Source organism: Nomascus leucogenys, chromosome 8, assembly GCF_006542625.1.
Source record: "Nomascus leucogenys isolate Asia chromosome 8, Asia_NLE_v1, whole genome shotgun sequence".
In the NCBI taxonomy this organism is placed as follows: Eukaryota; Metazoa; Chordata; class Mammalia; order Primates; family Hylobatidae; genus Nomascus; species Nomascus leucogenys.
Window position 1 is genome coordinate 11,445,672 of NC_044388.1, and position 27,166 is coordinate 11,472,837.

General features: G+C 40.7%; 2 protein-coding genes across 3 annotated transcripts in view; one reads left to right on the forward strand and one right to left on the reverse strand.

Annotated features, from left to right (window-relative positions):
* The window catches only part of COPB2 (coatomer protein complex subunit beta 2), a 31,916-nt gene extending 23,497 nt beyond the window's left edge, over window positions 1-8,419 (forward strand). Inside the window, exons 16-22 of the mRNA XM_003265297.4 lie at window positions 3,489-3,599; window positions 4,663-4,877; window positions 6,604-6,696; window positions 6,788-6,968; window positions 7,183-7,251; window positions 7,733-7,804; window positions 8,049-8,419. Of these exons, the coding sequence (XP_003265345.1) occupies window positions 3,489-3,599; window positions 4,663-4,877; window positions 6,604-6,696; window positions 6,788-6,968; window positions 7,183-7,251; window positions 7,733-7,804; window positions 8,049-8,144 (837 nt within the window). The 3' untranslated portion in view covers window positions 8,145-8,419. The remainder of the gene's footprint in view (window positions 1-3,488; window positions 3,600-4,662; window positions 4,878-6,603; window positions 6,697-6,787; window positions 6,969-7,182; window positions 7,252-7,732; window positions 7,805-8,048) is intronic.
* Window positions 8,420-8,875: 456 nt separating this feature from the next.
* MRPS22 (mitochondrial ribosomal protein S22) overlaps window positions 8,876-27,166 on the reverse strand; it is a 338,889-nt gene continuing 320,598 nt past the window's right edge. The window contains exons 4-11 of one of the 2 annotated variants that reach the window (XM_030816746.1): window positions 21,797-22,041; window positions 18,962-19,128; window positions 17,682-17,846; window positions 15,684-15,827; window positions 14,941-15,024; window positions 13,219-13,364; window positions 10,220-10,328; window positions 8,876-9,085 (exon numbers count right to left, since the gene is read on the reverse strand). In XM_030816746.1, the coding sequence (XP_030672606.1) occupies window positions 8,990-9,085; window positions 10,220-10,328; window positions 13,219-13,364; window positions 14,941-15,024; window positions 15,684-15,827; window positions 17,682-17,846; window positions 18,962-19,128; window positions 21,797-21,968 (1,083 nt within the window). In that variant the 5' untranslated portion in view covers window positions 21,969-22,041 and the 3' untranslated portion in view covers window positions 8,876-8,989. Of the gene's footprint in view, window positions 9,086-10,219; window positions 10,329-13,218; window positions 13,365-14,940; window positions 15,025-15,683; window positions 15,828-17,681; window positions 17,847-18,961; window positions 19,129-21,796; window positions 22,042-27,166 lie in introns of those variants that run through there. The other variant, XM_030816747.1, reaches the window with a different exon arrangement.

The window sequence follows — 27,166 nt, forward strand, 5'->3', positions numbered from 1 at the left end:
CTTCACCCTCTGTACAAGATGAGAATTTCGCCTTCTTTCGTTCCCCTGCATCTACCACATACACGCCACTTTCCTATCCTTTATCTCTCAGAATAGTTCTAATTTTGATTGATCACTACTCAAATGTTTACATTATTATGGCTATGTAATCACTGCTTACAGGTGAACCATGTAGCATATTATCTAGCTTTCCTTTCCTGCAATTGTTTGTTTTCCCTAGAGTTTATAATTGTCTTTTTTCCCCCTTTGCTTAATTTTCTGTGTACCTGTGGTTAATTCTCCCTGGACTTTGCTGGTTCTCCAGAGTTCCTGAAGATCTCCTTTCAGTTTGCTTAGTCTCCTTCAGACTGCACTGGTTTTCCTGCTCTCATCATGGATTTCCCCTCACCATCATGTTGGGGCTTCCTTTGCTGCTGTCCTGTTGGATCCATTGTTTCTTATACCCCTATCTCCTTTCCTGCTTTGCTCCCTCATTTTAGGGGAACAGGCCCTTCAGCAATTTCCTGAGAAAAGGGTTGTTAATGGGAGATAAATTGTTTTGTGACTTTGAATATCTGAAGGTGCCATTGTTCTACACTAAAACATATTCGACCATTTAACTGGTATAGAATTGCTGGAGGTAATTTTCTCTCAGAATTTTGAAGGCATTGTTCCATTGCCTTGTTATTATTGAAGTCTAAAGCCATTTTTATTCCCCATTCTTAGTACATGACCTGGTTTTTCTCTGTGGAAACTTTCTGAATGTCGTCTCTGTTGTACTGAAATGTTATAATCATGGTAGGCCTTGGTAGGAATCAGTTTTCATTAATTCTGCCGGTTATTAGATGAGCTTTTTTAATGGGAAACTTATGTCCTACATTTCTGAAAGATTTTCATGAATCGTTCTATGGTGATATCCTTCCTTTGTTTTCTGTATTCTGTCTTTCTGGAATTGTTAATGTTGTATGTCCTGCACTGATTTTCCTATTCTCTTCTAAAATTTTATTGTTTATAGATAAAAGTTTCTCTTAACTTTCTACAGATATGAATGATATATTTGTTTTTAGATTTTGAAGTTTTCTCTTCCCCCTATATGGTATGCTTCCTTCAAGTTCTTTTTATTGCTTCATTTTGATCTGCATCTTTGCTGTTAGTAATTTTCCTCAAGTATCTGATGTCCTTGGGCCCTCATTTAAGAGTGAAGGTACAAGAAACAGATTAGAAGGTCTGAATTTGTGGGTGGGGCATATTGGGTTTGGATTTCACAATATCTGGTGTGGTTGGCCCATTTGATTAGGGAGTTTCAATGTCAGTATCTTTAGCCACTGAATTTTTGATGACTTTCCATTTATGTAATGAATTTAACAAGCACTTAACAATGTGCTAGGCACTGTTCCTGCTGACATGTAGCCTTCATGGAGTTGACATTTTAGTATTTTTAAGTCTTTTCCCTTGGACTCAGTAGATTTTACTGAAAAGCTCCCCAGTCACCATCATTGTGGGGTCTCAGTAGAAGATACCTTGGAGTCTCAGTATTTAATATTTCATTGAGTCTATGTATCCATTTTCATAATCTCCTGTCTTCTTTTGATACTCTACTTCTTCCTCCAAGTGTGCTTGGAATCTCCTGGTCTGGAGACTCTTTAGTTTGCCCTCTCCAAAGAATAAACCTGTCTTATTTGTCACAAGTTGGGAGAGGGGAGGTGGGAGAGGGGAGGTGGGAGAGGGGAGCGGATCTAGTTTCTAAATGCTTTTAGGGCAGTTTGTTTGTTTTTAGCCCTACCATTCATGAGACACACTGGGTGTAAATCACATTGTTTCTATGCTGTTCTCACTCCTGATTTAGGATTTGTTTTCTCTACTGTTTTAACAAAATGTTTATATTCCTCCACCAACTTTCCAGCTTCCAAACTTTTGTTACTGTTTCCTCTCCCTTTCTGTGTGTCCTTGGGAGTTTATGCCTTTAAAAAAAAAAAGTCCTTTTAGTGAGATTTTATTAGTAGTAGAGAATTAGCAGAAAACAAAAGTATATCTATTTAGTCCACCTCATTTCATCTGTTTTGCCCTTGGCTGTATCTGACTAGTTCCAGAGATCTTCCATCCTCTACTCTTGGGTTTTATGTTATCTACATCAATGCTAGTGGAAAAAAAGTAACTCCGGTTATTTAGAATGCCTTATTTACATCGTATTCATGGATGGATTGGGGCGGGGTGGCAGCCTGTATAAGCTGAGAAGTTAAAACATTTCAAACTTGATGATAAAGCCATCCTGAAGATAAAGCCAGACAGAACCCTAAAGCTGTCCAACCTCTCAATCTTGACTATCGCATAAATGAGCATTCTCCTTCAGTCTGGTGAAGAGGTAAACTATCCCTGAGCTTTTTGTCTAACACATTACATCCCTAGAGCTAAAAATGATCCCATCAGTAGTGTTTGTCTTGAAGGAGAAGCTAATTTAATAATTACAATAGTTGATTTAAAACAGTGGTCCCCAACCTTTTTGGCACCAGGGACCGGTTTCGTGGCAGATAGACAATTTTTCCACAGATGGGAAGGGGGTACATTTCAGGATGAAACTGTTCCACCTCAGATCGTCAGGCATTAAGAGTCTCATAAAGAGCACGGAACCTAGATCCATCACATGCACAGTTCACAATAGGGTTCATGCTCCTATGAGAATCTAATGCCATTACAGGCAGAGTTTAGGCAGTAATGCTCACTCACTCACCCACCCGCTGCTTACCCTCTGCTGTGCGGCCTGATTCCTAACAGGCCACAGACTGGTTGTTTGGGAGACCCCCCCGTTTAAAAGCTTATTCTTAATGCCTTAGTGGAGCACGGGAAGGAAATTTTAGACTTCCTGTCTTTTGGATACTTGCTGATGAACTGGACTTGAGACCAACAATAAAGGAATAGGTAATGACACCTAATTGGTGACTGGACCTGAATACAGAATGTTTGCTATGACCTACAGATGATAGAAAGTTGGAAGGTTTTATATTTGACTCCGTTTTCTGTGGCCATTTACTGCTAATCGTCTCATCTGCAAAATGAGAGATTGGACTAGATGATCTCTACTTCCCACCCTAGTTGAGTAGATTACCAACAGCTAAGTTTACACTGCTGTGCCTAGTTTTCTTCTTTTGAAATGATTCTTGTTTAGTCAACTTTGCAAAATTCCTTTCTTTTTGACATATCTGTTTATATTTACATTTCCAGTTTTACTGGTTACTTGAGTTTAACATTAGCCAGCTTCCATTATCCTAATAAACAGTAAGAATTCTGTCACTGAATATTTTATCTGCCAGGTTTGTTCTTACCACTTACTTTAATGACTCCTTAATTATTCCATCTTCTCATTAAATAGTGGGGTTTCTAGTTTGAGAGGGAAATGATTTGCTCTGGGAATGTGTGTACACTGTATATGTATGTGTGTATATATATATAAAACATACATATATTTTTGTATGCATAAATAACATATATATAATTTTTAAAAATCTGTTTAGGGCTTCAAGCAGCAAGCTCTTACAGTATCCACAGATCCTGAGCATCGTTTTGAGCTTGCTCTTCAGCTTGGAGAGTTAAAAATTGCATACCAGTTAGCAGTGGAAGCAGAGGTATGTACTAATTCATTAAAGTTTTCCCAAATGCAAATTATTGGCTCATTTTGGTGAAGTTATTGTCTCTCTCTGATCTTTTTAAAAGATGTATTATGTTAAACTTTGCATAAGTTAAATTGATTACATTGGAGATATTCTTAGCACTCTAATTTGTTTAAGAAAAATTGTTTTCATATCTTATGTGAGATCTATTTTGCAAGGTAAGAAAAGATGTAAAATAGTATGTAAACTAGTCTGGAAAGCCTAAGAGTACAGACATAGCAGTTATTTGCCAATGTCTGAAACTAGCTAAAAATATGTTGGTTTTGAAAAGGGGTTTTGAAAGACAGCCCAACCCCCTCGTCTTTTGGTGTTGAATAGAGCAGGCAGTCAGAGCAGAACAGTGCTGCCTTGGTGGCACTCACCTTCAGCAGCAGATGCTCTTAGCACATCTGGTCTAAATGTTTGCGCTAAATGAGCTGTTCAGGGAGGCTCAAGTGGGAGAAATGTTAATACCATTTTTGTAATGATATTTTTATACATCTTTGTATATTGAGGCTCCCAATTGTGGTTTAAGACTAGCATTTACTGGTAAATTAATTTCAGATGTGCAAAATAAATTTTAGCTATGTTAAGACCATCTAAACATGCAGCATTTTGAGTTTTGAAAAGCTACAAGTGAGACATAATATTATTGTGAAATATTTAAAGACAGTTTTGTGCGCTTTCAAAAAAGTGATATTAAATCACTTGTTAAAATAATTGCAGTCTAATTATCTTAAAACTCCAGTGAGATGGTTTTACTTTCCCTGTGTAATTATAAGGTAAAAGTATAATGGGTTGATGATAATTATTCACACATCATTAAAATTGATTTGTGTTTAAATTCATTTTGTATACATGAATAATTTCCATTTCCTCATTGTACATTTTGCAATGCCATTCTTATTTTGATGGAGCCAACTTAACAAGCACAGCTCTTTCTATATATAAACATTGTCCGCACAGTTAACAGAATAATGTTGGAAATGTAAATGCTTATTTCTAAAAATATTTTAACTTGGAAACTCTTTTCTTACAGTCAGAACAGAAGTGGAAACAACTTGCTGAACTTGCCATTAGTAAATGTCAGTTTGGCCTAGCCCAGGAGTGCCTGCACCATGCACAGGATTATGGGGGCCTGCTGCTTTTGGCCACTGCCTCTGGAAATGCTAATATGGTGAACAAGCTAGCAGAGGGTGCGGAGAGAGATGGCAAAAATAATGTGGCATTCATGAGCTACTTTTTACAGGGCAAGTGAGTATTAATTTAAAAGATTAATTAATTCTACACTGAGGATGGTTTTTGGAGAGTGATGTGAAGAATGAACCCTGGAGAGAACTGATGAATGGCCAAATGGTGTTGAACAGACTGGGCAGTCAGAGCAGGACAGTGCTGCCTTGGTAGCACTCATCTTCAGCAAGGGATGACCTTAGCACATCTGATCTAAATGTTTGAGCTAAATGAGCTGTTCAGGGAGGCTCAAGTGGGAGAAATGTTAAACACCTTTTTCAACAGCCCTGCCAGTTAATGGTGGAAGCATTTTATTTTATGATTGCAGGAGGCTAATTGAGCTGCTCTAGTAGGTACCTGAAGGGCAGGTGATTTTACCCAAATTGGATAATTTTGATCCATTTATGGCAAGAACAAAAAGGGATAAGTATGCCACTTACTTTTAGATTTGAGCCCACTATAAAGCATAAAGATGTCTCATATTTTTAAGTCTAACCGAGTTAGCATAAACCAAATCATTTGGACATTAGTTGGCAGTATTATGAAATAAAACACAAAAGTATTCTTTTCTTTCCTTTTTTTTTTTTTTTTTTTTTTGAGATGGAATCTTGCTGTGTTGCCCAGGCTGGAGTGCAGTGGCATGATCTCAGCTAATTGCAGCCTCTGTCTCCCTCGTTCAAGCCCTTCTCCTGCCTCAGCCTCCCAAGTAGCTGGGATTACAGGCATGCACCACCACACCTGGCTTGTATTTTTAATAGAGATGGGGTCTCACCATGTTGGCCAGGCTGGTCTCAAACTCCTGACCTCAGATGATCCGCCTGCCTCGTCCTCCCAAAGTGCTGGGATTATAGGTGTTAGCCACTGCGCCCAGCCTGAAAGTATTCTTTAACCTTCCCCTACATACTGATTTTTTTTTTTACAATCCCATACTTCGCCATAGAACTTTGAACGTGCACCCCGTTGTATGTATGTGAATGTATTTATGAATTTATATACCTGTAAGAATAGACCCTATTCCTTACCCATAATTCAAAAATCCAAAAATATTCTGAAAACAGTTTGTTATAATTGTTTTGATGGCAAGACCTGAGCTGAACTGTTTTACTATTTTTAGTTGCTTTTATACCAACTTGGTACATTTTTATTGCATTTAACATTCCTACGTTAAGTTACTGCTGTATTAATGTTTGTGGCTTTTTCATGCTGAGGATGTGAGGTAATACATAGTATACATACTATATCACCTTTCGAAAATCCAAAAAATTCTGAATTCTGAAACATATTGTCCACATCATAAAACTTGCACAGAAAAAAAAATGAAATTAAAATAGAAGAAAAAATAGGCACTTTGGTATTCTGCTGGGCACCACTGGCTTGTCTGGACCTTCCCATGTTGGAGACACTGCCCTAGATATTTGTCTTGTGGAACTGAATTTCTGCTGGCATATTTCCTTATGCCTTTAAAATTTGCTAATCTAACCTGCCTTAACTCCTCTTGAAAAGCCCCTTTAGGTTCTTAGGAATTATTAAGTTAAGTAGATTCAAAGTAGTCAGGAAAGCTGTCTTACCCCTCACACCCTTGGAATGTGTTGATTATGTAACAACCATTAAAAGACAAATGACAGAAATGAGATGTATGTGTGAAGACTGGGGAGACTTTTGGCTTTGCAACACTAAATTTACTTTGTGTTAAGTACCATTATTATAGTGTTTATTCTTGGTAACAGTACCTCTCCTTTTTAATGTTTAGGGTTGATGCCTGCCTAGAGCTCTTGATTAGAACTGGACGGCTGCCAGAAGCTGCCTTCTTGGCCCGAACTTACTTACCCAGTCAGGTTTCAAGGTACAGACTTTTAATTTTAGGAAGAAATGTTTCCAATAAAAAGAGAGCACATTTACTTAGTCTCTCTTTGGTTCCATGATGTCTATAATAGGGTAGTGAAACTCTGGAGAGAGAATCTCTCAAAAGTCAATCAGAAAGCAGCAGAATCCCTTGCTGACCCAACAGAGTATGAAAACCTGTTCCCTGGATTAAAAGAAGCCTTTGTTGTTGAAGAATGGGTGAAGGAAACACATGCTGATCTGTGGCCAGCCAAACAATACCCACTTGTCACAGTGAGTGGCTAGGATGTCATTTATTTATTGTTAACTACAGGGTGGAAGCTTCATTTATTGTTAACTACAGGGTGGAAGTACATTCATGACTTCAGATTTTGAACTGCTGTACTTTTTTTAAAATTAAGAGCTGATATCTGGGACTTAGGCCAAGTTCATAGGTAAATTATGATTTCAGAATATCTCATTTCATCATTGCTTTATTCTCTGATAGCCAAATGAAGAGAGAAATGTCATGGAAGAGGCAAAAGGCTTTCAGCCCTCAAGATCTATAGCTCAGCAGGTCAGTAGAGTACTTCATGTGATAAATTTGGCTAAGACGGTTCACTTTCTTTCTTTCTTTTTTTTTTTTTTTTTGAGACAGAGTTTTGCTCCGTTGCCCTGGCTGGAGTGCAGTGGCGCGATCTAGGCTCACTGCAAGCTCTGCCTCCCGGGTTCACGCCATTCTCCTGCCTCAGCCTCCCGAGTAGCCTTGGATTACAGGTGCCCATCACCGGCCCGGCTAATTTTTTTGCATTTTTAATAGAGACAGGGTTTCACTGCATTAGCCAGGATGGTCTCGATCTCCTGACCTCGTGATCCACCCGCCTCGGCCTCCCAAAGTGCTGGGATTACAGGCGTGAGCCACCTCGCCCAGCTGAGATGGTTCACTTTTAAACATCATCTCTCACTTCCTAATTCTGATCATCGTTTTCTTGGGGGAAAACTTCAAATTCCTGAGTAAATTCCCTTATCTTTATATATATCTTCACTTGGGGTTTCAGGAACTTGATGGGAAACCTGCTTCTCCTACTCCGGTTATTGTGGCCTCCCACACAGCCAACAAAGAAGAAAAGGTAGGTCACACATCATACTCAAGCCTCCCTCTACCGCATCCTCCTGCCCATCAATATCTGGAGGATACACAGGCCTCTGTGGTTTAAGTGACATAATCAGTTTCAGAGCAGGGGCTTTGAAATGGGAAGATGCTCTTTTTGACTATTAAGAAAATTTTAGTTCTCACTTTGAATCATGAACCCACAGATAACTTTCCTTTAACAGTACTACAAAACTTAATTACCCTCTTCCTTTTGTCTGCAGAGTTTACTCGAACTAGAAGTAGATTTGGATAATTTGGAATTAGAAGATATTGACACAACAGATATCAATCTGGATGAAGATATTTTGGATGACTGACTGTAATGCTTTCCATTTACCTGACTAAACAGATCATATTATATATAGGTATTGATTGCTACCCTGACCACAGTGCTTTGGACTATGAGAAACTTCTTAGATTTTTATATGTAAATGCTGTGGACCATTGGGAGCACAATGCCCACATCATCTTAAGAAGAGTTTATGTGCAGCATTTAAATCACTGTGTTTTCCTTGTTAACTAAAACAGACATGGGCTTTCATTTTTTTCATACTATTAGACCGTATCTCATAAAACCTTTTGAATTAATGAAGATACTTGTTTCCTTTCTCAATAATGAAAATAGGCTTCTAGTTTTAGAAGGCTGAGCCGAAACTACACCTTGCCTAGGGATCAGCCCCACTGTCTTTTCTTTGTATAACTAAATCTGCATTTTCAAATGTTGTCAATCACATTTTTCTTAGAGCTGAATATCCATGCTGTAATTCTCTAAACCCTTTCTCTTGACCTCATTACATCATTCCACAGATCTTGCCCCAATTTTGTGTAGCAGCTACCCATTTCTGGAGTCAGGATGTGAAACCTCTGTTCCTCTGACCTCATTAAGCTGGGCATCTGTCTAAATTACCATTTGCCCTATTTGGTAACACAAAAACACACCATTCTTTTTAACTGTACACTCATCTAACATGATTCGAGAAATTCATAACCAGGCACTCAAATATCCTTGTAGCCTAGGAAAGTGAGTAGGGTAGTAATTTTTGCTTTGTAGGGAGAACTACAAATTGATACCTTTTAATCTGGCCATTTTTTAACGTTTAGCTCAATATTAACAGAGAAATGTAGTCAGTGTTTAGTAAAATAAATGTATTTTAAAAATATTTTAGGAAGCTGCAGAATGGCGACTGAGTGCTTCTTGATAAGTTTGCAGTGTTAGTTCTATATAGGCTCCCTTCTGTGCTTCTGTTTTTGCAAAGATCTGTTTAAATTAAAAAGAAAAGTTTTAAAACAATAGGACATATGCTATTTATAAACTTTTTCAGTTTTAAGACATCATTCGCATTTCTGTAGTAGCAAAGAGTCCTACTTAAAAAGGTCTTTCAAATTTCACAATTTTTCCCGATTATACAATAATAAACACACATGGACAGAAAAACAATACCCAACATATTTCAAGCAATACTAATTCTAAACACCAGAAGTATCCAATTAAGACCCTGACATTGTATTAATATTAATACTTCCTTCAAGATCAAAACAAAAACCATTAGGTTAGAGAGAAATCTGGAGGCTAAGAGTTACCAAACTAAGTTTTCACTTTAAAGAATATTTTCTCCAAAAACATTGTGCTTTATCAGGTTCATAAAGAAAATCAGTACTGTAGTTTCTCTGTACTCTTCCTAGGATGTCATCACAGGTCATTGTTTCCTTAGTAAGACTTACAATTGCTTTGCAGCATGCAAACGGTATTACTAGGATAGAAGCCAGTTCCACAAAACCACGTATATTCTGAGCATTAGAAGAGATGAAATTATACAAACTCCTCCCCTTCCCTTCCTGAAAATATCATCTCAACTCTCAGCATTTACAGATGAATGTATATAAGCCCACGGTTTTGAGAGGTGTGCAACTCCAAAATGACAATACAGCTAAGGCTTGATGATATACAAGCATCACACTCTCCACTTCTTGACACATGCCCATTTCCCCTGATGTGATATGCCCACACAAAGACAGGAAGCTGCTCTGGAGGACATGTGCCACTTAGTCCTCTACCCTGTTCTGTTGGTGGCTTGAACACCTCAGATGCAGCTCAGCCCTTCCAGTGCTTCAAAGAACAAAGGGGCTGCTCCCTGCACTGTCGGAACTTCTCTGGACTCCAGCTGCTAGCACCGCATCACTCAACCTACTTTACTGCACTCTACCTCCCTCCCTTGTCTGTTTCTATTGTCCAGGCTGAAGAAATATGGGGACAAATCATACTGATGTTTTCAAAACCACAAATGTCCCATATTCACAAATCTGTCTAGTTACCATTAATTATGACCCAATTCTGAATTTTTCCCAGCTCAATTACCACCACAAACAACCAATATGAAAAAAAAAACTTTACCTTGATTAAATGTATTCCCTCAGCAGCCTGATCCTTGGCCTCTTGAGCTGACTGGCCGTCTGGATGGAGCATGTGATACAGCTGGACCAAGTTGGTTGCATCATCGATTCTGAGAATGAAAGGGTTTAATGTTATCTAGGGGTTTTCTTCATTTGATTCACAGTCCTATTAAGGTGTGTGCCAACTTCAAACTAAATTACATTTCAGACTTTCCTCAGGCTGGGGGGATTGGGGAAGGACATTCAGTTTTACACTTTCAAAAGCATTTTCAGGAAAATTGACTAATTTAGGCCTCACACCAACTCCGTGAGGCAGGTAGGGCAGGAGTCACTGCAGGAAGTGTCCAATTTATGAAAAGTGAATATATTCCAAATGTGGCTATATTCTTTTTGGAAAAAGAGCACCATTTCTCACAGAAACAACATTCCTAATGGTAGATAATTTCCAGGCCAGCTTACTTCACCAGCATGTAATAGTCTAATCCAACTCAGAGGACAGAAATACAGCTTCATCCCACATAAGCAGGAGGGTGGTGATCACAGGGATCTCAAAGTCACTTGCCTCTAAGTGACATTTGCTAACAGAGACAAATGCCTCGACAAGAGGCCCCCTAAGATTCCAAGGAAAGACTTTCAGGCCACCAGACTATTCACAGGAACACATTAGTAAAATAGCATCCTAGTGAAGCAAATTTGAAATTATACACACACATCAGACAAAAAGGAAAATTGGGTTCTACATCAGCAATCTGTCTAACTTCAGCATCACACAACTACCTATGAAGAAGAACAAGAATTCAATTCTTCTGGTCTGTACTTCTCAGAAATGTATAAACAATTATTATCAACATTAAAACTTTCCTAGCAAAACCAAACAATCACTAATCATACAGCTGACACTTTCCCACCGTTTGCCATCTCATCGCTGGAGGGCATATAAAAACGACACGCAAAATGCTTGTGCTTTTGAGGCTCTGCTATATACACTAAGTGAACTACTGGCTTCCAGTTGGGAATGGAGAGCTGAGGACACCCTAATTCAGTGCTTCCGCAGCTAGCACTCTTCAGCCTTCCCTGCATTCCCCTTACCTGAGCTGGGGGATGAAGAGCAGAGTGACAGTGGGAGTAAGTACAGAATTCCTCAAGCCTTGGTAGCCTTAGAGAAATGCTCTGGGCTTATACGAGGCTCATCTACCCTAAAGGCCATCTCTTGGGAAAACAGAACTGTTTGTATCATAAAGCTTTTTAGGGGGAAAAAAATAAAAAATGTTCATCATAAATCTATTGTGCTTGTTATAATCTAACAAAGTCCATTAAATGTAGCAACGAAATGTCTCCTCAATAAAAAATTAAGATTCCTTTTGGAACTTAGGCATGTGGCCTTATAAAGAGCTTAACTGGATTGCTACCTGTTGGTATGTTCAGGGCTCCATTAGGTTCATGCTTAAGTATAATGCCTGTGCCTCACAGAACAATTTAAATTTAGTTTAATGCCCCACCCATACTTAAAGAGCAAATAAATTATATTTCAAAAAGATTTTAAAATAATATAAAAACCAACAGTGGGACCTGGGTCTGGAATAAATGTGTGCAGAATCCTAATTCTTGCCTGAGCTCCATTCAGTGAGGATATGCACCCTCTACTGTCCAGCCTGTGATTTGCAGTAAGCTCACTCCTGTTCAGAATGACCACAGGAGGGCCTTTACCTAGGAATAGCAGGAAAAGCTAAGTACTCAAACTTCCCTCCCAGTAAGCATGAATTGCTTCAGATGTAAAGCTTACATGTGATGAGTAATACTATATCATACATTAATATACCCTAATAACTTTAATTTTCAAACATTTCTGCGTTGCTCTAATTTTTTGTTAAGAACATACTGTTTTAATAATAAAACAATTTCAGAACAATTAAACTCAAGAAACTTTGTAAGTGGAAAATTCATTCATAGGAGATAATGCACATAAAGGCAAGTCACTTGAGCATCCCCATCACCACTAGCCCCCAATTATGGGGTATGAAGGTATATTTCTGCCCTCTGATTTTTATTAGACTACATATGCTGGTGAAATGGGCTGGCCTGGAAATCATCGTCATTAGGAATGTTGTTTCTATGAGAAATGATGCCCTTTTTCCAAGTATGGGCTGTATTGTATTCTGAAAATAAGTTCTGTGGAACTTTCAGTTCCACATGCCTTACCTTTGTGTTTATGGTTTGTATTACATGTTAGGATACTCTGAGAGTCAAAAACTAACAGTCTGAAGGTGGCAATAATCTCAAAACTGTCTTGTAGTTCATACTTGGGTACAGCAAGGGCTTTTTGTGGAAAGTTGACTTTCTTACTACAGCCATGCTGCTTCCTTGTCATTTTGGGCTTCCTAAATCAACTGATAGAAAGATGCTCAAAAACTATTTTCTCTTCAGTTTTATCACAAGTTGTATTATTATTTCCAGCTAGAAGCCTGGGAGCACACCAGCTTGATGCTAAAATACAACAGATATTTTTTGTTTCATGCTACTCTGAAAAGAAGCTAACTTTTTTCATGCCTTAAAAATCTTGCAAAAGCAAGGGACATCAAAAGTATTTTCATAAGTTAAAGGATGGTGTTTACTGAAAAGCCCTAGAAATAGTTCTACCAGAAAATAACCACAGAGCTTATTTCTACTTCTTTACATTTCCTATTTAATCCCCCTTTCAGTATCTGGCAAGTTCACCAACCCAGGAGCATTGGTGAGCTCAGGATAAGTTAATATTGAGGGTTTACAGTACAGACCCAAAGCCACTTACTCTTTCAAGAGAAAGTAAGTGGCCTACTTACACTGTTTATATGAAAGCAAAAACTAGGAGAGCTAGGTTATACTAAAAGAACAAATCCATAAACTGAGGTAAGCAAGCACTAGACAGTACACTGTTATCACTGGAAAAATACCATAGCTTAAATACAGATGAACTGTTAGAGCAATAAGAATGATTCTGTCACTTACTAAGCTCATACTTACAAATCTCTCTGAATCTGGTCAATCAGCAAACCATCAATCTTTTTATTATTTACAAAATACCACACCATTCCACCAAAGTATCTTGTTGAACGTAAAAGGTCATATTTTCCACATTTATCTATATCTTCATAGGTCTTGTGATGAACCTAGCCACATAAAATGCAACTCTTCAGAAACATGAAAATAAAAAGAAGTATGCAGCATTATTCAACGTACACTGATTAGCATGAGTGCTGCCCAAGCAAGTAAAACCAGGTCTACTTAGAGTTGCCTCTATATCATTAACCAATTGGTATGATTTAAACCATTCCTAGTACAAGCCACCTTAGGTGGGAAGGAGGATTCTATTAAGAAAGAATTTTGGCCAGGCACAGTGGCTCATGCCTGTAATCCCAACACTTTGGGAGGCTGAGGTGGGAGGACTGCTTGAGCAGTCCTTATCTCTAGGAAAATTTTTTTGAAAATTAGCTGGGCATGGTAGGCCACAGAATAAGACCCTGTCTTTAAAAAAATAAAAAGAGAAGAATTTGTCTAAATGACAGCAAGTCTGTGCCTTCTGCACTGTAGAAGTATGTGGCAGCCTGGAGCAAGATACCAAACATTTATAGCCATAGTAAGTACTTTTTGGCAGGCCAACTACAATGTATTAAGCACCGATTATGCATATAGAGACCACTGGAAATAATGTAGCACCCACTTCTTGGTCACTATGGGAGAAAAGAAATCAAGAATATTTTTTCACTACTCTCCCTTTCCCCTACCCCTCCCCCCATCAACTACCCTATTCTACCAGCTAGCCCATTCCATCTTATTAACTCAAAGTCCTTCAGTCCTCCTTCCTAAATGAAGGTTCTGATGGGGGCATTCCTCTGTTCAAAAGGCTTTCAAAGGTCTGCTGACTGAATTCCAGATTCCTCAGCCTAGCATCTGAGGTCAGACCTATGATGTGGCTGCATCCACCTTCCTAGCTTAATCTTTAATCACTCCGCTACATATACATGACATATACAAGCAAACCAGATCACTGTCCGTTTCTCAAGCCTCCTTTTTTCCTGCCTGTTACTTATACTGTTTTCTCTACCTGAAACACCTCACCCAGCTCCACCTGCCACAACATTTCCTGCACTTCTAGAATCCTCCTTAACACCCCTATGAAGGCTTTCTTCAAAGAATTTGTAATCTTCTCTTAGTGTCTAGCATTTTAGGCCTGAGGAGATAATTATTCGTATACTTACTAGCACCTTCCCCCACAGCCATATCCGGGCTGCTGGCTTTGGCACAGCATACTCTATCCTAGTTCATGGCATCACCTATCCTACCCAAGATAATACCTTACACACAGTAGGTACTAATGAATACTTACTGAGCTGTAAGACAAACACACTGTACTTTGGCAAAATTTTAGTAAATAATTTGATTCCTATATGGTAAACTGAAAAGAGAATAGGCTTTGTCATCAAACTTGGGTCCTAACCCTACCACTTAGTAGTTATGTAACTTTCAGCAAGCTACTTAACTCTACAAGTTTAAATTCCCTCATCTTTAATCAAGGGTTGTTGTCATTATAAAATATATATCTAGCACACATCTGTACTTGATTTTCAGGTATTTCTCTTCCCTTTCCCCTGTGTCAAAACTTACAACCAAATTCGTTGAGCTAGATTAAAAATCTTACTCATAACCATACTTAAGCCTATATTTTAGAAACTAAAATATACTCACCTTGATATACTCAGTGGAATCTGGCTCAAACTGGGCAAAGCAGAGATTGAGGACATCAACATGCCTGTCCTGGCTATACATAGTCTAAAACCACACAGCAGAGTTAGCATCACATGAGAACACTGAAGTTCAGCACCTGTCCTGATGCCATGACAGGCCTACCCACCCACATACTGGCCACTCTGTGCTCCTCAAGAAGCATAAAGAAATAATACAGGCTTTGTAATTGTCACACCTAGATTCAAATTCCAGCTAAGCCAATTATGAGAGAACCCTAGTACAACCCATCTTAGGTGGTAAGGAGGATTCTATTAAGAAAGAAGTCGGCCAGGCGTGGTGGCTCACGCCTGTAATCCCAGGACTTTGGGAGTTGGATTGCGGGGGGCGGGGATCACAAGGTCAGGAGTTCGAGACCAGCCTGGCCAACATGGTGAAACCCCGTCTCTTACTAAAAATACAAAAATTAGCCGGGAGTGGTGGCCGGCGCCTGTAATCCCAGCTACTTAGGAGGCTGAGGCAGGAGAATCGCTTGAAACCGGAAGGTGGAGGGTGCAGTGAGCTGAGATCCCGCCACCGCACTCCAGCCTGGGCAAAAGGAGCGAAACTCCATCTCAAAAAAAAAAAAAAAAAAAAGTCAAGTTATCATTAGAAATGTTTATCTGGATCAAGGCACAAAGCCAACTGGTTCTACAAATAAATCAAATCACCACTGGCTCTAAAACATAAAACCTAAGTCCCCTTACCCTAAGATTTTCTTCCTTGAAAATTATTGGTGTCAAAATTTTACGACCTTCTTTTGGGAAATAAACTTGTATCATTCGGTCCCGTTCTTCCCAAGAGGCTTTGCGTAGTGTGCCACTTGGTTCTCTGACGACAATAAAACGCTCCTAAAATAGAAAAACATAATCAAGGATGCGTTTGTGAGGACGTATTTTTAGTTCCTGTGTCCCACTAAGGCCATTATAAGAATAATTTGCAATCAACAATATAAAATGCAATCATGCATATGAGATCAATGATAATTTTAAACCTCAAAGACTTGGCAAGGTTTGATATTTCGTTCACTAATCACTGCTGTGCATCTGACAATCAGAAATCTAAAATGAAAGTATTCAGTAAGTACCAACTATGGTGCTAACGTGAGTTTGATACGAAAAAAGCTGAGATTCATCTATATCCATTTTAGAGGAAAGAAGTGCTACGACCTTTCCAAACTTTCATTTCTCTATCCCAAAGTCTCATCAAAACAGATTTTACTACTTTATGATCTATGTTTAAAGTCCTTGGGATAAAAGAAACAAACCCAAGAATGGGGAGTCTTACTTCTACATTTCTATGATTTCTCATATTGGCATTAGACATAAACATGTCTGAGAGGCTGTCTGGTCCACCTGTCTCTGGTCACTTCGATCTTCCAACTGCCAAGTCCCAGGCCATGGGATCACTTCCTCCTCTAAATTCTACCTACTTTTTATACCATTCAACTGGAAATTTACCCCGGACAAGATTTTTGGCATCCCTCAGATATTGTTATATAACTGGAAAAGGGCAGGAAATGTGGATTATAATTTTTTGCCATACTGGGAGTGGCAAGCATGGAGCTTTAAACATTGCTGATAATTGATACACACCTGGTTAATGTATAAATTAACCAAAGGGTACTGACTCTCAGCTTTTCAGAGGTGTAGGAGTCTCTAAATGTGTTCTCAAGATAACATAATTAAAACTTCCATCAACACTGTCAATCAAAAAAAAAAAAGCACACGCCAACATAATACAATTTTTCCTCAGAAGGATTTTGGTAATTTGAGAAACCTGAATTCCAAGTTCCTTTCTCCCTTTCAAGTTATAAAATGCTTCCCAACCAGCCTTCACAGCACTGCAAACATATATTAAAGCATCACAAAACAAAAACTGTAATTAAAATTGAAACTCTGTGACTCATGTTCATTATGTCAAATATACAGATGGCTGGTGTTGAACACAGCTCAAATCGTTTTCTAACCATAATCATGTATAATAAAAGATTAATATGGACTGAACCTTCTCCCAAACTCAGCATTCTATAGTGTTCTAATGTATTTTGTGGGCTGAATTGTAAACTATTCTCTTTTTATTCTTTACTTGCAAAGGCTCAAATACAAAACTTAAATATTTCTAAAATGCCAGAGTGTTCTTTTAAATTTGCAATCAAGTAAAGAGGAGCCAGAGAATAACAATCACAACAGAAGAAGTGGTGATGCCTGAAAATTATCTGAGAAACATCTGTCATTCTTACTGAAAATTCTGGAAAGCGAAAATCCTTTATGATGTCTGAGTTTCTTGGCATCATCAAGGAATTTATAAGACAGAAACATTCTATCTTCTCAAAAAGCTTCAGCTAAAGAAATCCGTCTAACTTAGGCAGAAAGAGTCTCCTGCTTCCATTGCCTTATAGATTTTTGTCCATTTGTGGTTTGGGATGGGTTTCTGTCTGTATCTGTGTACCCCTTGTTCTGCCTCAACACATCTGGAATCTGGAAAATACTGTGCCTATTATCTGCCGAGAAATGGTAACATCATGATGTGGGGCTGGTCTGCATTTCTCATCCCTCTTATAGTATATCTTCCAGAAAGATCTCACCCAGTCAGAAGAAATCTGGTTTGGACGCATCAGAGGCAGCCAGGTCACATCATCTCTCAAGCCCTTCTCCACATGGTATTTCAAAGAAAGATCATTTTGCAATTAGACATATACTCACCCGGTGTGGTATGCCATATGATATATCAGTAAACACATATTTGGTTGTTTCTGTTCCTTCCAAAATCTTATCTTCAGCTAACACATCATTTATTGGTACTCGCTCTTCCAGAACTGGTGGCATTTTTAATCGTACTTTAGCTGCCTCAACTGCCTGTCTTGTAGCCTAATGAAAGAAAATATTTATTAAGGAAAGCCACAAGGTTACATAATATAAGGATCACCTGACAAAAGCAGATACTAATAAAAAATGCAAAAAACTGCAAAGAAAAGAAGGTGTAGCCACAAATCAGTGAGTAAAAAGCCAAACTTGGACTTGTGAGCCCTGGCCTTCGCCTCTGCGATGTGGCTGAGACCACCAGCTATAGGCTCAACCATTACCAAAACCACAAAGGCATGCTCTGAGACAAAGCCAGGCTACAAAAGCTGCTTGAAACAGAATAAAAGAATGCAGTTTTGGGGTGCTTACCATGTGCCAGATATTTTTAAAATAGTCTAAATGTATTTGGCTCATTTAATGGCCTCAATTACCTTATAAGTTAGGTACAATTGTTATCATCTCCATTTTACAGAAGAAAAAACAGGCACACAGATGTTAAGTAAATTGCTAGGAAATCGCAACACTGGTATTTGAACCTAGACAACCCAACTTCAAAGCCCATTCTCTTAACCACTGACTACACTGCTTCATGCCATACTGTTAAAAGCAGTTACCTCTAGGAGGTGAAAAGGGGGACTTTTACTCTTCATGTAATCTACTACTGGAGAGAGAGATATATATTTTGCTGACTATAAATTACTTTTGATCAGAAAGACGAGTATTAATGCTTTACGTATTCATACGTCAAAGCGTTTTCCACGCAGCACTCAGTACCTATGATATTGAGGAGGACACTGGTGCCTGGAAAACATGCTGTTTCCATGCAGGATCTCACAATCTCCCCAAAGCTTCAGCCCCAAGGCAGATCACAGTAGATGTTTCTCCAGGAAGGAAGCTGGAGCAGGCAGAAAAAAGGAAAGGTGCTCAGGCTGGCTTGAGAGGAGAGAGGATACTCTCTGAACACCCAGACCTGATCCATATGCCCTAGTCTGCTCAATTCCAGCCATGCTCCCTGCCCCTCTCTGGCTGCCTACTCACATTTCTTTTCTCAGTTCTATGCCTGGTACTACCTTTCACTAGTGCCTATGGAAGAATAGCTATAAGCATCTGGAGGGGCCTCTAGAAATGTTGTTTAACTCCTTAAAGAAAGGTATTCTAACAATATTCCTGCATTCACGTACCTCTTCCAACTGTGCCTGAGTCATTAGCTTATAGGTTGGTGGCTTCAGTTCTTGTATAGCTGGCTTAAAAGTCTTCTGCAAGTTCAAGCCTGTCATTTTCGTGAGTAAGCTTTGAACTTCCTCATCCATAAATGTAGGTTTCTTGGTCTCTGGGCTACCACATTCTGCTAAAATGGACTTTAGTAAATAAGAAGCTGACAAAAACGACAAGCCAACAAGACCTCTGAATAGAAAAGTAAGTAAACAATAAAAAGCATTAGCACAATGTCTACCTTGGCACTGCAAAATGCTAATACCTATGAGATGCATTCACTCATTTCTTCATTTAAGATTTACTGAGCATTCATTATGATGAGGAGATAGACTCGGTCTCTGCCAAAAGGACAGACTACTAGAGGAAGTAACAGTAATAAAGTAATTAAGGTAATAACTGTAATGGTTGCTGCCACTTACAGAGTTGTCTCCTATATGGCAGGTATAACACACATTTTCAGGAATGCTTATAACCACTCACAAAATAGGTACTGATAAACCCAATTTTATAAATGAGGATGCTGAAGCCTATCCAAAGACAACTAGCTATTAAGTGATACAGTCAAAATTTAAACCAAGGTTTGTCTGGTTCTGGATCCTAGATGGTTTCCAATTTATCATAGCGCTCCTCGGTATAAGTGGGAGATGTGGGGAAGACATAATGTGAGAGGTATGGTATACAGGAGAGGTATGGGGCTTGGGTGATTGCAGAGGAAGAAACTAAGCATAGCCTGGACTAGGGATGGGCATGACGGGGTCAAAGAAAGCGTCCCAAGAGCCTCATCACGGCAGAGAAAAAAGGGAGGGAAAGTCTAGGCTAAGAGATTGCAGCTAGGAAAGAGGCTTGGTTCACTGGACATGATACTGAAGAGGCCGTGTGGTATCATGGAAGAACCTTTGACATAAGTGGAGAATCAAATCTTAGCTCTGCCTCATGCAGTTTGCCTGTTGCTTTGCCTAACTTCTACTTCCATTTCCATTAGCAAAAAAGAAAGAAAAAGCCATTTGTTCCTAGTCACCTCTTCCTCTCCCAGTCCTATAAATGTTGGTATCCCTACAGATTCTGAACGATGTCCTTTTCTCCCTTCTCAGATTCTTACTCGATGATTTCTCCTATCCTGCCATTACTTCGATTACCTTTATATGCCAGAAACTCTAAAATCTGAATCTCCAGCCAAGATCACTTTCCATCCAATTACTCAACCTCTCTCATGTACTTGAATACTGCCAAGTCAGAACCCATCAACTTTCCCTTGTCTCAAACCTGCATTTTCTGTTCCCTATCTCAGCACCATCCAGTAGGTCATATAGGCCAGAAATCTTACAGCCATTCCTAAATTCTCCCTGATCCTCCAGATCTAGCCAATAGCAGTAGTAATAACAACAACAGTAATCAAATAGCTGTAGTAATAATAACAGTAATTATAAGAGCTACCATTTATTAGCTATTTACTACATGCCAATACTGACTGAGCTAAGTACTTTACACATTCAGCCCATTTAATACTCACAACAACCCATGAGGTAAACACTAAGATTATTCCAATTTTACAAAAAAAAAAAAAAAAAAAAATCACTGGCAGAGAACATACTGATTGTTTGCCTTCATAAATCTCATTTTAATCCTCCATTTCCCACTGCCACTACTCTAGTCAAGGCCATCCTCATCTCTTGCATCAGCCTCCCTTTCTCCATTCTGGCCCCACTACAGATCATTCTCCACAGAGCAACCAGAGTAATCGCTTTAAAATGTAATCAAGATTACTCCAAAGCTTACAATTCACGAATGGCTTCCAACCTCATTTAGAAAAAAAGTTAAGGTGGTCTGCTTCCTTACACTATGTCTCTCACTAAGTGATGTGCTCTATGAAGACCAGACCTTGTCTTATACTCATCTCTGGCACCCAGGGTTCCTCAGGGCATCCAGCACACAGCAAGTGCTCAGCACTACTCTCTCCTCAGTCTCACCCATTCGTTCAGCTTTAGTTACCATTTTTACTCCGATGTTCCTCACTTTATATCTAACTCCATACTGAAGAGTTGACTCTCAAGGTCACCTCAAATTTAATGTGTCCCAAATAGGTTTAATTCCGCCTCCTTTCCCATCTCCTGATCTCATCTACTCCTGCACTAACCCCGCCCCCAAAATAACGGTTCCAACAATTAATCTTCTCCATCTTGGGGTAAATGGGACAACCCTCTATTCCAGTCAAAAACTTAAGAAACCATCTTAATTTGTCCCTTTAAACTCATATCCAAAGCCTTAATCAAGCCTTATCAATCCTACCTCCAAAATGGGCTCCCAAATATCTGTGCTCAGTCTCATTTCTGGACATCTGCTACTGTGCTCTATGCTTGAGAAGCTTCTTGCTTTCTTCTTAGCATGGCTAACCAGATCTCAGCTTTGGTGATATTTGCCAGGAACCCTTCCCTGACCTTCCACCCTAGTTTGAGTGCCTCTCCTGTGTGCGTCCCCTATCACAACTCGGGTCACACTGCACTGCCAATTCCCCATGGACATGAGTTCCCACAGGGAAAGGTCTGTGTCAGTCTTAGTTTGCCATATCCCACAGAGCTTAGAACAGTGCTCTGCAAGGAGCTCAGGCACTGTAGCTGAGTGAGTGAACGAATGAACAGATATGCAGGTGATGACAAACTCTACAGGTACAGAAGGAAGACAGCTGAATCTGAGGAAGCGCTAGGATACGTGTCGCAGGGGCTACCGCGTGGTTTTCGCCTGCCAGAAACAGGATCTACGTCTCCCAGAAGAACACCCCAGCGAAAGTCCGGAAGGTCACTTACCGGCCTCGGAGCTGAAACGGCGGTGTGGCAGCCCCATCTCGAAAGAGCAAGGTAGCGGTTGGAGCAGGCCACCGTGCCAGAGCTGGATTCGAGCCCGGAAACACACCCGTTCCACGCCCGGAGAACTCCTCAAGAGGCTCCACAACAACACAGTTGTTCTGAGAGGCGCCATGATTATCAGAGGCCACTTGCGCCGGAAGTGGCTGGGAGGGATTTCCCGAGTCACGCCCAGTTCTTGCAGCACTCTGGGAAATGTAGTCCAGTTAAAGGCGGAAAGGGCCGGAAGTCTTCCGGGCCCTTACAGATTGTTTCTTCTAAACTACTTATTCACAAGTAGACGGTGTTTATGTCCTTCCCAATGCATAAAGTTAAAACTTACAGCTTTTTCCCTATATGCTCTTTTTCCTACCCGTTTCCATCGTTCTAAATAACAAATTTCTGGCCAGGCGCCGTGGCTCATGCCTGTAATGCCAGCAGTTTGGGAGGCCAAGGCGGGCAGATCACCTGAGGTTAGGAGTTCGAGATCAGCCTGGCCAACATGGTGAAACCCCGTCTCTACTAAAAATACAAAAATTAGCCAGGCATGGTGGCGGGCGCCTGTACCAGGAGAATCACTTGAACCCAGGAGGCAAAGGTTGCAGTGAGCCAAGATCATGCCATTGCACTGCAGCCTGAGCAACAAAGCAAGACTCCATCTCAAATAAACAAACAAACACTCTAGCCTGGGTGACAGAGTCAGACTCTGTTTCAAATAAATACATAATTTATGTATTCTACTTCCTGCCCAAACCTTCTCCCCCATCCTCAGATTTAAATCCAACTACTTTTTAAATTTCTCCATCCACACTGCTCACACGCACCCTAAATCTAACTCCTGATTCCAAGCCCTGATTACCACCACCACCACTGCCACTGCCAATTCATACACCTGATTCTCTGTCTCAACACTTATTCCTTTCCTTTATAGCCCATTTTATAATCTGTTATTTTGCTCTTTATCTCCTTATTTCTTTTTCTCACCCCATGAAGACAGTGACTCTACATATTTTATTGCAATATCACCTAGCCTAGTACATCTACGTGCACAGCAAACTTTTGTTGAATAAATGAGTGATTAAATGATTCTTTGTATTTTTTCCAACTATCCAGGATGTGCAGGTCTTATCCTTCTCTAGACTATAGATTGGTGCCTGTGCTAAGCACTTATCCCAAGGCCTGGCAAAACAGGGTGTTAGTAAACTCCTGTTTGAATTAGCTGGATGAATAGACTCACCTTCCAGCCTCACCTATTTTCCCCCAACTTAGCATTAATATTAACAGTGCTGTTTATGAACTCATTCCCTATTTGGGAGGAGAAGGGAGAGCACTAGGCTTGGTGCCTATTTAGGCAAGTCTGCTGCCCTGCACTTCCCAATGCTTACACCTACATGATAGCAGGTGTCAGAGACTGGTGGTAGGATGAATGCAGGTGTCTCCAAGCCCATGCCTTTTCTCTGAAAATGAACCCTCTACTTTCTTCCCATAGCTGAGAAAGCAGGCCTCAGTGGCTATGTTTTTCCTGTAAACATCCTCCTGGACACAGCTGATTGGACACTTAGTGCAGGATGAATGAATCCATTGGCTACTGTATTAGCATTAGTTTCCTGTGGCTGCTATAACAAACTACCACAAATATTATGGTTTAAAATAACAAAAATGTATTCTTTCACAATTCTGCATGAGAAATCTGAAATCAGTATTACTGGGCTGAAATCAAGGGAGCTCTGCTCCCTTTAGAGTCTATCTCTGGAGAAGAATCTGCCCCTTGTCTCTTCCAGTTTCTGATGACTGTAAACATTCCTTTGCCTGTGGCTGCATCATTTCAATCTCTGCCTCCATCTTCACATCAGCTTCTCTTCTTCTATTTGTGCCAAATCTTCCTCTGTTTTCTTCTTATAAGGATGTATGTGATTGCATAATCCCTGACCCACCCTGATAATCCAAGATAATCCCCATTTTAAAATCTTTAACTTAATCACATCTGCAAAGACCATGTTTCCATATAAGGTAACATCCACAAGTTCCATGGCTTAGAGTGCAGTTATACTTGGGAGGAAGTAGGGGGACATTCTTCAGCCTACCCCAGATGACCAGGCACCAAGCAGATTTTTTCTCAATAATTCAAACTACGAGACATAGAATAGTTGATGGTGGAAGCTTGAAGTGAATAACTAAGTATTTAGGGTTTGGGCTGAAGCAGCCTTTTTCAGCAATGTGCTCACTGATGAGTGAGCAGGGAAAAGCCACTCTGCAGAGAAAGGCAGGAAAATGGAGCAGATCCTCAGAAGCAGAGATGGGAGAATATGTATGGAGAGATGGAGAAAGGTGCTGTCTTGGCCAGAGAGCTTCCCACTTTCCTTCCAATGACCTCTTTTACTTGGGGTACAGTGAGTTTTACTGACGTGGAGTAAAGAAGATTCCTGGTTTAAGCTATAACCTCGGGCAGATGCCCACATCTTTCAGAGCCTCAGTACCTCACCTGCAAAATGGGCATAATGACAATACTTATCTTGCAGACTTTGAGAATAAAGTACTTTCAGGATCTGATGTCTGGTGTTTCATAAAGATGGTGTGAGAAGGTTGTGTGGTGGCAAGTCAATTACTTTCTTTTTTTCTTTTCCTTTTTTTTTTCTTTTGAGACAGGGTCTTTCTTACTTTGTCACCATGGTTGGAGTGCAGTAGCATGATCTCAGCTCACTGCAACCTCTGCCTCCTGGGCTCAAGCAATCCTCCCACCTTAGCCTCCCAAGCAGCTAGGACAACAGGTGCACACCACCATGCCCAGCTAATTTTTGTGTTGTCCAGGCTGGTCTTGAACTCCTGGGCTCAAGTGATCTGCCCGCCTCAGCCTCAGCCTACCAAAGTGCTGGAATTGCAGGCACAAGCCATGGCACTCAGTTACGTTCTGAGGATGGTATTCAGAAGTACTCTGATTGCAAGAAACAAATCTTTCCAGAGTAAAACTGAAATGGGAGTAATTGGAAGGATACTGAATATCTCACAGAATTCAAAAAAAGCTCAACAGCCAAGCCTCAGGAAGGACTTGAAAGATGGCAGCTCCAAGAACCCCAGAGGCAGGAACTCAAGAGATCTCTCCAGCAGGTTGCGGTCCTAATGGCTTGGTTCCAACTCCCTGCCTTCCATCCAATCTAAGTTCCTGGTGAGAGAGGCTGATTGGCCTAGGTGGGCTTCTGTTCACCACTGGGGGTTGGGGAGGGTTGGCCCTCTGACTGACAGTCCCAAGGCTATCTGGCTGCAGCTACTGTTAGGATTCATTAGGTCATATCTTCACCAGGTCTGTGGAGCAAGCATGGTTTTCTATTATTTGTAAAACAAAAGTATAGTGATGCCCCAGTGGAGAGTCCCTTATGCCACTCTCAGTGATTTAACGGAGTCTGGACTTTTGTTTTTTAAAAGATATATTTTATCCTAAGCTTTTAGAAGTCAAGATGGGGTTTGGGGATAAAAGTCAGGGAGAGGAATGGCGAGAGGAAGAACAGAGCCCAAGGAAGAATGGTGACAGTCTGGACAACGCAAGAACCCCTGCGGTCTCCAGCAACCACACTCACGTGACTTCTATAAGTCTTCAATTCCCTATCCTTGAGGCCTCCTGAAAGGTCCACATCCACCCCACTTTTGTCTTCACCCAGAGTTTTTATTCTTCTGCCCCCTATTCAAAGTCCAAACCTCTTATATGTTCCCACAGAGACAGAAATTCCATGGCCGAAATTCCCGTTTGTGTGCTGAGAAGGGACTGGTAGCAAGGAAAAAAGCAAAGATCCAGTAATGAGAAGGGACAAGTGATGTTGTGGATCCCTGAGGAAGCTTCAGGGATGAAGATTCTAAGTGGAGGCATTGGTAGTAGATGCGAAGGAGCCTTTGCACCAGGAGGCCAGGAGTTAAGGATGGGTTAAAGTGGATACATTTTGGGGAGAGAATCAGAGAGCCTTCCTGCCTCCCTGTCCCTCTTTTTCTGAGCACTCGAAAGCAAAATCATCGGTCAAGAAGAGGTACGGTTGTGTTGGGAGCTACAGGAATGAGCAGTTTGAAGCATCTGCTGGGGCTGAGCACATGGCTGGGATGCAGCCCGCTGAGCAGTGGGACAGTCAGTAGCAGTGCAGAAGAGGAGATAATTCCAGAGAAAGAGGGAAACATTAGAAGACATTCCTGGAAGCCTGTGTGAGGGTGTGCCTGAGCAAAAAAACCTTGAACAATCGTAGGAATGGTTGAAGATGTGATGGCCCAAGCCCCTTCCCTCTGACTCAGAGTGCACTGTCTTCTCATCAGCCCTGTTGGTCTTCTTGGCAAATTGGTGAGGCAGAGGGGGCAGGCACTGATATTCCCACCTTTTATATGCATAAACTGAGGCTCTGAAGTTACGGGTCTTGCGCATGACCACCCAATTTATTCCATGCAGTGACAAGGCTGAACTCTGAGGTACCTGGCAGCTCTTATGGTGGAAAAGCTCTGTTCCACATGTGCTCTATGGGATGAAGAAAAACATCAACACTTCCAGAAATTACATAGACTGACTTCTGAGCCAGAATATGGCTCAAAAGAGAGAAGGAGGGAGACTGTCCTCCACCATAAGACAGTGGGGGTGGATGAGTCAGTTCCTCTAACCCTGGAGTTATCAGTTTATCTCCAATTTTCCATGTGACACTCTGTCCTTTTTCTTCTGATAGCATCCACTGAACTACAATTCTACACCAAACTGAACACTTGAAACAGAAAATGATTGCCAGGGGCCAAGGCTACATCAGTCTGTGATGACAGACAGACCCTCTGGCCTATAGCACAGGGACATAAATGTCAAAGGCACTAAGGCTGGCTGCTACTTGCCACCCCAGCTGCCCCCACAGGGACTTGGGCCCAGAGCAGTGGCCCCATGACACAGCGATTGTGGATATGTATTGTAATAAATGGCAATTGGCTCCCCTGCTCCCAAGATCTGGCTGCTGTCAGGTTTGGTGTGGAACATTTTGTCTAAAGGACAAGCTGGCCTGGGTTGAAAGTAATTCCCATCAGCTCAGAACTGGGTGGCCTGTCACTAGGTTATTTTTCAATTTGATCTGGACTCAGGAAGTCCCTCGGACTGAGAACTGGTATTTTCAAAGGTTAGTAAGCCTGTCGGAAATTTCTTTCATGGGAAAATGTGATGTATCTGATTGCCCTGACTTGCATGCAGCTCCCCCAGATCAGGGGCCTGGGCATAATTTCACTTGAGACTTAGGACTTCAGTGTTTGAAGATTCCTGTGGCCTGGGCTGGGAGAGGCTGGCAAAGGGACGTAGTGGTGGCTGTTTGCACGAAGCCAGAGCCAGAAAGGGAA